General features: G+C 47.6%; 1 protein-coding gene across 1 annotated transcript in view; it reads right to left on the bottom strand.

Annotated features, from left to right (window-relative positions):
* Positions 1–11,479, bottom strand: part of GPC1 (glypican 1) — a 200,633-nt gene extending 189,154 nt beyond the window's left edge. The window contains exon 1 of the mRNA XM_083849122.1: positions 10,766–11,479. Coding sequence (XP_083705248.1) covers positions 10,766–11,447 — 682 coding nt within the window. The 5' untranslated portion in view covers positions 11,448–11,479. The remainder of the gene's footprint in view (positions 1–10,765) is intronic.
* Between the last annotated feature and the right edge of the window lie 1,088 nt (positions 11,480–12,567).

Below are 12,567 nucleotides of genomic sequence, written 5' to 3' on the forward strand. Positions count from 1 at the left end.
ATTGTTCTTGTATTCCACTTCTGGAATTTCACTTTTGCTGGGGTCTCAGTACACATAGACACATCAGTTTCTGAGAGCAACCGCTGCTCCAGCGGAGAATTCCAGAACAAGGCATTTGGGATGCCTTTTTCTCTAGCTGGCAAAAAGGATAGCCCTATCGGCCTTAGTGATGTAACATGTTCAAAATGTATCAGTGACAGCAGGGTAACATGAGACACCATGTTGCTGGATATACATGTATCAGTAGATATATTTAGGAGTTTGTGTCCCAAACGCTGTTGCATAGTGCATTGTTAACAGTAAAAAATACTGAATTTATGACTGTGACAGGAGATTGCTTCAGTGCAACACAAACAGTAGTGGCAGTGTCACTTATTAAGACACAACTCATGCCCCCAGACAGCTGATCCAGGGTGCTGGGACAATACAGCAGTTAAACACAGTGGCTTTCTTTCCTGGTTTTCTATTGAAATGCACCCACTATCAGAAGGTATTTGCTCTCTGTTTGTTTTAGTAGGAGCAAAGTCACAGCATAATCTTTGCTAGTACCTGTGAAGATTTACTGATTAAAATTTCACTTTAATTATCTCTACAGAAGTGCTGTCAACATTTGTTTTAGGTTTCCCCCTAAAGTACTGTCCCACAGAGCAGCAAAATCAGTTCACCCAGCAACAGGCAGTGATCCTGACACAAAAGGCATTTGCGTGGCAGATCCCACAACTGAACAGAGCAGTCTGGGTGGACAAGGCAAAACAAGCTGCCTCCCATGCTGCTGCCAGGATGAGACAACCAGTTGGGTGTCAGAAACGTGCAGGGCTCTGTGTGTAACCGCTCACCTTCACGCTAGGAGGCCTCTGCAGGTTGGAGAACAGGCTGGGCTGAACCAGCAGCACCAGGAAGAAACAAGCCCAGAATAGGCCACATCCCCTCACCCAGCCAAAGCTGACAACAGACCAGTTTACATTGCTCAGTGGGCTCAAAAGAGGCTTGTCAAAATTCCCCTTAACCCAGGAATTGTTTCATGGCAATATGTGGTAACCTCTCTTACGGCATTATTTCATACAACAGCAGCCGCCAGATTTTCAGCGAAACCTAGCTGTATGTTCTGTCCCTTTCAAACACAAAATTGCTTCCATTGCTAATGGCACCAGAACTGGAAGTGAAGCACCAGAGCCCTGGCTTTGCACTGGGATGAATCCTTTCAGCATTTATGTACACGTTTAAAGCCATACCAATGGCTCCTTACGCACACTACTAGATCCCAGGTGCATGCTACATCTAAGTAGCGCACCATACGCAGTGGTGACTTACCCAGTTGCTTGTTTATGAACACAGGGCTCCCATTCATCACAAGCCCAGCCTATATCCAACCATGCACCTACAGATGCTTGTATTTTGGGCACAGAACAGCCAAGCTGCAGGTCAACAAGGCAAGAAGTGGCTCTAAAACTTCATGAATAGAAGAGCAAAGGCTAGGCCACCAGCCCAGCATGTGCCTGAGGTTGGACATCAGTTACCTCAGCAAGTCATTCTCTAGCACGATAACTCACTTCCCTCACACTGCTGCCCATCAAGTAAAATGCTCACTAGGTAAACCAAACCTGAACAGCAATTCACAGCACTCTGCCCTACTCTCCCACACCTCCTCGTTCCATCTTCCCCCGTCTATCACATATCATCACCAAAATAAACTCTAGCGCACAGAATAGTTTAAGCCACACTTCCCATATCCAGACTTCCTGCCCCTAACATTAATGTGTAGCAGAGATACTTTAGCCATTGTTTACTATTAACTGACCAAGTAAAATCAAATACAACTTCCCAAGACACAGCAAGTCCAACAGTCACTGACCTGAACCAGCATAATGCAGAGCCTAGAAAGAGGACAAATGCACAGACTCACCTAGGAAGACATAACACAGTCTCTGACCCGTAGTTGCAGGAGGTACCTGAGGGCAGTACCTCCGTTGCAGCACTGAGGAACAAGGTTTCCCTACTCTTGCTCTCCGTGCAGGTACTCTACTACCTGATGTGTTACAGAGATTCATGCATATATTTATATAACATCGTATCATCACTTTTGCTCATCTGGGCTTAAATTAATTTACGGTACACGCTAGTGGCAGATGAAAGGAAGAAGCATTCCAGTTTGCCTTTTCTGACCTCCACAGGCACTTCCCTCTGCCCCAAAGCACAAGCAGCCAGGATGCTCCCCACCAGACAACAGGAGGGGGCACAAGCCCTGGGGAGGCTGTCCCTGAATCAATGAGACTTCTGCCCACGGGTTCCCACTATTGTGCAGCCTTTCCTCAAACTCACAGCAGATGAGTCTCAAGTTTGGTTTGGCCTTAAAGAGCCTCCCTAATAAGAATACCAGCCTCCTTCAGTGTGTAAGCCTCTATGAGACCTCCCACAAATGAAAGGGGAGTGAGAGTTTTGCAGGGCCTGTTTGGATTCTGTCACAAAGCCAAACAGATGTTTGTGAAATATAAACTGTTATACAACTGTTTTAAACTCACACAGCTGTGCACAGCCAAGCAACTGCATCAGGGAAGAACACCGCTGCTCTCTTAAGGTGTTCTTACATCTAGGGACTTGATATACAGCTTAATAAACCAAACTTCCTGTAAGTTATTCATGCTATCTCATCCCAATATAGCATTTACACTGGAGGAAACCACCGAAAAGAAACAACTGAAGAGGCTTTTCCAGGTTGACAGTGAAAATCTGCAACCAGATGGGAACCAGCACTCAGATGTCCATCCCACCAGACCCTGGGGTAATTATAGCACCTGACTGCCACCATTTTTATGATTTTGGCTCATCTGGGAAAACAGCAGAAACAGACGGGAGATGCTAATAGAACAGCCCTGCTTTGCCACTTGTACAAAATTTCCCCAATGCTCCACGTGGCCGTCACTGCAGGATCAAACTGTACAACCCCAGCACTGCAGGATTCACTGCAACGATATGAACTGGGACCAGAAGAGACTGAAGTAGTTTCTTATCTGTATTAGAAATGTAAAATTAATTTTAATTCCTGGCAGCACTTTTATATTTTTATTTATGAACAAAAATGTACAACCAAAAGAATTTCTAAAATGCTTCTATTTTAGAAACATGCCTGTCTGCTCCAGTTGAAAGGCAAGAGACTTGGGTAAAGCTAGTGGAAACATGCCAACTAAATTACACAGTATAGTTTTACAACCCTATAAAATACCTTTTTTTTTTTGCAAGCCAAAACTATTTGTCATAGAGAATTTCATTTTAGTCACATAAAAGATTGACTGCGTGTATAAGTACTATCACATTGTTCCCAAAAAGATGTGGTAAAAGTGAAACTTTTGTTGTTGTTGTTTTTTAATACTTCAGAAGAACGCATAGCAATTTAAAAACTTGTTTTACTCATGTTGCTAGCATAGGAGTTCCTAACAGCTGGGTAATTCTGTCCTTTTGATTCACTCTGCACTGTAAATGAAAAGGCACAAAACATTATATTAATCACCATTGTGTTGACTGTACAGAGATTATAAAACTAATTTATTTTCTAAAACACAGAACTATAGCACTGTGGATAACTTTCACAGCACAGTCTGCTTACTCAAATTGTATAAAAGGCAAAAAAAAAAGTTTTCCATGTCTGAAAAATTCCACATAAGACAGGAACACATTACTGGGAAGATGTCACAAACCCAACTCACAGCTCTGTCACATCTAGACAAGCATGTTAATTTTCTGCAGTCTAAAGCTTTGCTATTTTTTGTGAAACAATCTGGTAATGGAGGTAATCTGATTCCCTGGGAATCAAATCTTTCTTAAAGACAGGTTTCACCTGTAGGGATACAGTGTACTGTGAGCAATAAAGCATCAAAGCACATAGGCATCACAGAAAAGAGTATTCTGTCCTTCACATGTGTAAAAGTTAAAACCTAAAACACATACATTTGTGGGTTTTTTTTAATTTTATTTTTGGTAACTTCAAGGGTAAAGGTCCTAACACAATTGCAGCTAAGGCAACTTTCTACAAACTACAAGACAGGATGGAATAATCTTCTAGCAACTACCACTATACTTTCGGCAAGCTTCACGTTCTTACTTCTCCAGGTCTCTCCCTAGAGATGAGACAGATCCATTCTCATAGCTGTCAGGAAGACACTGTCAATCCCCATTGAACAGATAAAAAAAAAGCAAGAATGCAATTCTTCCGGGAGGATTTAAAGATGAAGGGTCTGTGCACTGACTTGTTTCATGCCACCACCCAAGCAGATGGTGTGTCCACCCCAGCATGCTGCCCACTGAACCACTTTTCTTCTTACAGCCGTGACTGGTAGTCAACTACTGCACATTTAATAGACACCTGTGCATTTGGATACGCGCTGAAAAAGCCCAACTCTGACCGTAATTATATAGGTGGAGACACTGAGGTGAGGGACTTGCTTAGGATTTTTTAGAAAGACTCAATCTAGGCAAACAGTTCAGAAGGGACGGATGAAAGAGAGCACTGCTCACCCCCCTCACCTTTACTGGCACACCACCTGAAACAGTGCTTCCAGCGCTTTTCTGAAAGAACACCCAACTACCACAGACACTCTTCCATGGGAAAAGCAGAGTAAGTGACTCTATACATTTGCTATGTGCCTGCAGCAGCACAAAACATTCAAGTGGATACTGGAGGACCTTTGACTACATCAAAGACGATCAGAGCCCAGCCCAGGTGGCACAGGCAGCAGCTGCGCAGCCCAGCAAGCGCAGGGAGCTCGGTGTGCGCAGCTGCTGCAGGATGGGGTGCCTCACTGGAGACAGCCTGCTGGGGGGGGGGGGGGGCCTTCATTACTGCTTCTCTGAGAAGCAGCAACACGTGCACGCACCAACTTGGAAGCTTCTCGCAGGAAAGCAATTGCATTTGGCAGCAACACATGCCCCAGCACAGAAGCTGGGCAGAGCCAGCAGGGCCAGCTGAACACCAGAGCAGCATGCTGTTTTGACACCATCCCCTTGGTACGGCTACCAGCTACTAGGTGTACAAAAAAGCAACACACAGGACAAAGAAAGAAACCCAATATACAGAAAAATGTTGTGTTCAGTAGCTGCCAGGGCAGCAAACAGCAATTAAAGCTGTTTTCTCCAAGGAAGCCTGCAGGTTTGCACAGAATTGTGATATTTGTTTCCCTGTTTGAAATTCCCAACCACTACTTCCAGCTCAACAGAATACAAAATAGATGTAGGAATTCTCCCTATACCAGCAACACCTGGCAATTCCCCCCCTACCTACTTTGTTCTTCACTTCCACAATCCCACAAAACAAGCAACAGGAACACCTGAACTACAGCATGGTAATGCTCGACCCCTGGGCCAGCTGCGAGACTGAAGTACAGCACTGACCCGGGCACACAGTGCCAGGACTGCGGCACACAGCAAGGGCAGATCACTCCTCAGACCAACAGCTCTGTGAGACAGCGGCCATCCTTTTATCCTGCCTTCATTGTCCATACTGTACCCAAAGCAATTTGGTGCTGCACTAAAAGCCCACGATGCTCAGTCCCCCACCCCAGGCGGGTGCAGAGCCTGTGCTCAGCAGCTCGTGATGGGTAGGTGCTCTGTGTCCCCTCTTTTCAGAGAGTGCTGTGACCTGCGAGGAAAATAAAACCTCTGGCTCTAAGTAGACGTTTTTGATAATCAAGTTAGCAGCTCACTCCCTCCCTGCCTTTGGTTAAGTCAAAGCACACTTAATTATTGAAATTACCCAGAGGAATACCTCTATCCGGTCCCCTCAATGCGACGCAATTGTACTGAAAGCGATAGAACATTAAACCAACTGTTTCACGATCCCTGCCAAAAGCTGCGCATCTCCTATCAAACACATCCGGCATATCTAGAGATTGACTGACATCTGTTCTTACACAAAGCAGGGCATTCACAGGGCAAGAACAGAAAAGGCAGAAACAAGGTGAACACTAGTTTCACAGGGTGGTAGGCGTCTCCAGCTATATATGCATGCAAATTTTTTGGAAAATATCAGGCTTAATCATGTTTTGCTTCACCAACAAAAAGGAGCTGTTGAAATAGTTTTGTCAGACACAGCTGATAAGGATAATTATGTGCTGAGAGCTTAGTCATCCATATCACAGTGACAGAAAGGCAGCTTCTCTTAATGTCACCAACACAGAACTCTAAAGAATATCTAAGTATAAAGCTTTCCAGATTTCAAATGTAGCAGAGGCAAGCTCTTGGTCCGCTAAAACACACGCTGCTCCGAACGATAGCTAACCACTAGAGGGAGCCCATTTTTCTCCATAAATCTAATTTTCATAATTGTTTTGTATGCACACATTCTGTGCTGACAAATTAACACAACAATCAAAGTGTAAAACAAACTATACATATTCATATAAACTTGTATAAGTTAAATAGAAATGGAGATACACAGTTCAAGCAAAGCCTGCTCCAACATTCACACCAATATATTTGCCAGATGGAAGAAAAGGCACAATTCAGTGTGCTTTGCTTCATCAAAAATAGCATTCTAAACCCAGCAGGCTAAAATGGCCATTCCAATTTTCCCTTAAATTAATTAGCATAAACTGGTTGATATTGCATCCAGGAGTTCACTGTATAGCAGCTAACCTTGAGAAACCGTGTCTGCCTCGAGTAAACAGAAACCAAATGTGGCAACAACCTCAGAGAGGCTCCCCTTTCAATTAAGCAGTAAAGATCCTTCCTTGGGAGTGGAGGAGCCCCAGATTTGATTTTTTGAACCACAGATGCAGGTTTGCCCATCTTTGTATTTATGCCTTTTGTACTGCATCTGTCGGAATTCAAAATGCCATCCAATATTGTATTTCATTACCCTCTTTATACTCCGAGAGCCTCGTCCAGCCCAGCCTTGTAGCCAGACCTGTTCTTTACTTAGCTAACATTCCACCAAATGACTCTTCACACACGTGCTTGGCAATGCTTTCCTTACGGGAAGGCATTATGTGGCCTATAAGGACTGGAAGATGAAAACAGTTTGGTTTTGACTCCTTTCAGCTAAGGAACCAAGGAAACAGTCTTGTGACACATAACTGGACCAACAGCGATACTGCTGCCTGGAGTTCTTCTGTGCCCTCCTCTTTTGAGGCATTATACCCATACCCACGTCAACCAGCAAAACCCAAGGCAAGTCAAAGAAGGATTAATCTTTGAAATAAACAAACCGAAGCAAAAAGCACAAGTCTAGCCTAAACAGAGAGCAAGGGCCAAGGATATCCATGTCGAATTAAAATTCTTAAGTCTTCTCCAGGACAGAGGAGAACTATCACAGCTTGAGACACTGGGAGCAGTCACCATCAACAACGTTAAGGCACTCACATCAAGGCATCAGAGAAAGCTGGATATGCTCCCCAAAGAGCAGTATTTTCTGCAGTAGGCTCTCCCTTTTGTCACAAACCTTACTATGAGCCCAAGAAGACCACCAGCCCTAGCACTGGCACTAAGAGGTAGACCTAGAGCAGGGCTCTGTAAGCACCCTCAGTCACCAGAGGAGACCTGCAACAGCACATGGGTAGCGAGAATATGGGAAAGCAGAAACAGAGGTCTGCCACCTCCAGAAGAGTCAACAGAAAGTAGAACTGGTAGCTCTTGAAGCTTTTACCCATATTTTTTAGGAATCACTGAAGGTGGGCACAGGTCACCCAGCCAGTGAGGTGGAACACTCCCACCCAGGAAAACCTTGCTCCAGATAATTTGGCTTTATGGGAGCAAATGCTGTAACTTTCCCAAACCCAAGCGGCAGGGAGTGCTTCCCCCAGCATCAGAAACTCTCTTCTAGGCAGATCTGCACCTGAGAATCTGGGTGTACGTGGGCCTGTCAGGATTACTAATACGAACAGACGCTTCTTTCACGTTTGGGAATTTTGCCATTGACTTCAAAGCAGAGATATAACACCTTGCATATTCCCTAAACACACTTAATAGCAGTACCTGACACATTTTAAGTGCTGAGGCACGTTAAAAACATTCTGCACTAGCAAAAAAAACAGACACCCCTGTCTAGGTGTTCTGTAAGAAACGTGGTAGGCCAAGAGTCTGTCCCTAAATCAGATGCCTATCTGTTAGCCAGCTAATAATTGTGTGACTGCTTCTGTAACTGATCTGAACAGTCATAAGCAGGGACTACCTTCTGCTGAGCTGTGTAGACTTTGTATTACTCATAATCCTCTTAAATCATAACAAAGAACACAGATTAGAAGGTGTAAAGCATGCAGTAAATATGCTAAAACCAACATAAACTCAGCCATTTCAGCCTGAGTCACGGTCTACATCATGGGAGCACACTAAACTCCTTTTGAACTCCAGCTCCGGGGGTGCAAGCAGCGAGTGGTTTGGCTCCTGGTGCCAGGCTGGTGTGACAGCACCCACACCGAGCAGCACCTGGAGTCAGCTGAAAGCAGGGAGGACAGTCAGCTCAGCAGGGCAGCACTGCTTCGGGGACGAGGCCACGGTGCTAAGAAATGAGTTTTCCCCTTTGCAATGCAATGGAAAGAGAAGGAATAGAAAGATCCTCTTGGAGAGGGGGGGAACAGAAGGGCTGTTGCCTCTGGGGGACTTGGAAATGAGATAAGAACATGGTTCTTGGGGGAGCTCTTGAACATCTCTAACAACACAGAAAAGGCCACCATTAGGAAACCTGACACGTGTCCAACTGGAGCCATCAACGAACCATCTTCAACAGCATTTTAAAATGTAGTCCAATGGCATAGGCACTTCCAGGTGTCAATCACGTGCAACTTGACAAGACTCTCTATGTACAGATTACAACCCCCATCATCAACAAACTGAACCAAATCTGTTAAAACCAGCCTTAAGCGATCCATCAAAGTGTAGAGTTAGACACTGCGTGATACTGTACTTACTACTTGTGGGGATACCACAGGAAGGTCTTGAGATTCTTGCTTTTGGACAACTAAACCAGCATTAACTTCTGCACTAACCTGCACAACTGCTGAAGGCATGGACAACACACAACACTACATTTTAATAGGAACGCTTATGAGGCTAGTATTAAAGCACGCTGATGTTTTAACCGCACTGGGTGAGTACTACAGCAACAGAAAAGGGCGTTCCTGGATATTTATCAGTCATAAGATACACATGATAATTACTAATGAAAATCATTAAGTCCGTTAGCCATTCTAAAGACCAGGCTAATAACAGCAGCAGAGCCAAGTTTGCACGTCAAACCTTTTCCCTCCACAAGCACTTCTTTATATTATTTTCCATGTGGTATTTCTCAAATTTTTATAGCATTTATCTGTAGAGTTTCCTTGTTTACAGCAACAACCAGAGATGCCCATTTTGATACTACAATTTTAACTACTGATGCTTAAGACAAACAAGGTGAGCACTCAAAGCACCCAGGAGACAAAACTCCTGATTCCTAGAAGCACTTGTGTCCTGTGTCGCTTTTTAAATCACAACAACATGTAGGGACGTTTTACTCACAGCTATCCTCTGGTCTGTGCTGCTCATAACCGCAGCTCACAAGATCCTGACTGGCCCCCCCTCCCCCCCCCCCAGTACTATCGCTGCATACAATGCCACAGCCATCTCCCCAAGTATTTGTAAACAAGACAGTTTGTCTTCCACGAACTTTCCACTTGAAACATGACTGCAAATGTATTCACATTTTTAATAAGTAGATGCAAATTTATAACAAGCCACCTTCTTGCTTAACTGAATTACTGTTCTATTAATAGTGATGTTCAAACGATTTTGAAATTCTCCATTGTTTAACCTCAAGGACTGTTCATTTTATTTTAGATATTCACTCTTGGTTGTAACTTAAGAAAGTATTAATTTGTTCACATTTATGAGGTATTTATATGGTTCAGCCTTTTCCACTCATGGGTCAAACAATGAATTGGTTTCCCTGTAAAACTACACAATGAAATATTCAACATAAGGTATTCTGTAGCTTAGATGTGAACTACAAACTGCAATTTTACTGGGATGTCCCTGTAGGTTGGCTTCGGCACGTACGCCTGCATGTTTTATGCTTTGTCTGAAGAAAGAAGCTCCCGCAAGTGAGGAGAAAGCTCTCAGATATGGGTCACATGTTAGTGTATCAAAACTTATACAAGATTAAAAAAAAAAAAAAGCCTAAATATATTTTCCCTAAGCTTTCTGAGGGAAAGCATAGGGAGGAACAACAACAGCAGTAACAAAAAAAACAAACATAAATCAGACCTTGAATATTCTTTGGTAATTCAGAGGTTTTCTGTAAAGAAGATGAAATTAACCAGGATTTCTCAGAATACCAACAAAAAAAAAAACAAAGGTAGGCAAGAAGACGCACACTGATGTAGGTTGCTCAGGTTTCCTCTGTGTTTTACACACTTGACACAGGGTCATTTTACTCCCATTTCATTTTTAACAACTGCCACGCGCCGTTTACAGGTTTGTTTCCCATCTAAGAGAAGATTAAAAAAAAAAAAAAAAACAAAAAACAAAAAACCAAACCAATTCTTCTCTCTCTCGTAAGCTCGGAGCATTTTCCAGCTCTAAGACCGAAACTCATTACAGTTTGATTCTCCCGATTTCTGCCCCCAAAGCCCAAAACCGTTTCGGCTGCGCTCGAAACGGAAAGGAGACAATGAAAAAAGCGCCCCGAGCCCAGCCCCGAGCCCACGCCGCGGTCACCCCGCTCCTCCCGGCGCCGTTCGCACCGCCCAAGAGCCGCGGCGCAGCCCGGGGTGCTCGGGGGGAGCCTCCCCGCCGCACTCACCGGAGATCTCGGCCTGGGGCACGCCGCTGAGGCTGAAGCCCTTGGCCCCATACAGCTGCCGGACCTCGGCGCAGCTCCTCGCCTTGCTGCCGCTGTCACCGCGAGCCGGGGCGGAGGCGACACACAGCAGCCAAAATCCCCACGGGAAGAAACGCATCCTTCTGCGCTGGCCCCGCCACCTGCCGTGCGAAGGGCAAAGCCAAGGTCCCGCGGCGAGGAGGCGGCGGGGGCCGGGGGCGCGGCCCCGTCCCCGGGCAGCCCGGCGGGACGGCTGGCCGAGGGGGAGCCCGGCTCCCGGGAGCTGCTGCCGGCGGGCGGGGAAGGCGCCGGGGAGCTCAGCCCGGGCGGAGCGCAGCGGGCCGGGGGGCAGAGACCCCAACCCGGCCGGGCCGCTTCCCCGGCGCGCTCTGAGAGCCCGGAGCGTGACCGCAGAGAGGGCTTTTGTTCTTAGCACGGCTGCATCCCCGGGCAGTCCCGCCGCGATGCTGCCGTGCCGTGCCGAGCCGGGCCGGGCCGGGCCGGGCCGGGCGGGCTGCGGGGCTGCTCCCGCGGCTGGGCTGCGCCGCGCCGGGCCGCTCCGTGCGTGCGCCGGCACCGCTCCACCTGCGCGCCGAGCCGGGCGGCGGGGAGGCTCCGGGGAGGCTCCGGAGCGAGGCCGGGCTCCCCCCGCCGGACGTGGCATCACGCGCCCGGCGCCAATCCCGCGCCCGGCCCGGACCCGCGCTCCGCCCCCGCCCCCGCCTCCCGCCCGGGCCGGCCCCGCCCGCAGCGCGCCCGCCGCGGGTCCCGCCGGGGGGCCCGGGCAGCCCCCGGGCTGGGAGCGCCGCCGCCGCGCCCCCGCTGCCCGAGCCGAGGGCGCTGGGCGTAGCCCCGGGCCCGGCAGGCGGCGGGGCGCCGGGGAAGGGGGTTGAAGGCAGGCGGGAAGCACGCCCCGAGCGGCGCGGTCCGGGCGCTCTCGGCCCGGAGCCCCCGACTTTCCCCGGCCGTGGGGGGGGGAACGCAGAAGGAGAGGCCGAGTTCTCGGCCGCTTTGCCGGGTCGACGTGCGGAAAACAGCTTGACCGGGAGGCAGCAACCCGGAGAGGCGCTAAGTGCCCCTCTCACAGAAGAGAGCGGGGGAAGCGAGGGGATTTTCAGCTGCAGTCCCTGCTTTGGAGTTTCGTTCTCAGGGCAGAATGCCGTCCTGGAGCCGGGGCTCTGTGCCTCAGCCAGCCGGGTTTCTGCCTGCCTCCCGCAGAACTGAGGCTTCTGCGATCACCTGTGTGTTGGGGTAATGGCCAAGCACTTGCCGACAGATGAGCTTGCAAGCTTTTGGCCACCATCTAGCACATCTGACAACACAGAGAGAACCCAAAGATTGCTTCTCCAAGAGCAGTTGTTGTCGCTGGAAAAAGGAGGGGGAACCTACTCGTACCTTCAGATGAAGCACTTGTATGAGCTTACACCTCAATAAGCATCAGAAAACCCTCACGGAAAAACCACTGCCGCCATGCACAGGCACCAAACCAGCACATTTTTTCAGAGATCATACCTTTTGGACAAATCTCTCAGATGTGAAAATTCACAGGAAAGCTGGGTCATCCAGCTTGCTTCTTCAGAACTGCTTACTCTCTGGAGGAATGAGTAAGAGAGAAGTGACAGCAAAATAATAGCCCCGCGGAGGAGAAGGATGGCAGTAAGGAAGAAGAAAGTTGTCGCTTTCCTAGGAAATCGAATGGTCATGCCTGCTGGTCTCCTGCTGCATCTCTCAGTGGTGCACACGGTTTGGAAACCTGAGGCTTGGAGTTGCCTGAAGCTTGGTGC

The sequence above is a fragment of the Anser anser genome (assembly GCF_964211835.1).
Source record: "Anser anser genome assembly, chromosome: 9".
Classification (NCBI taxonomy): domain Eukaryota; kingdom Metazoa; phylum Chordata; class Aves; order Anseriformes; family Anatidae; genus Anser; species Anser anser.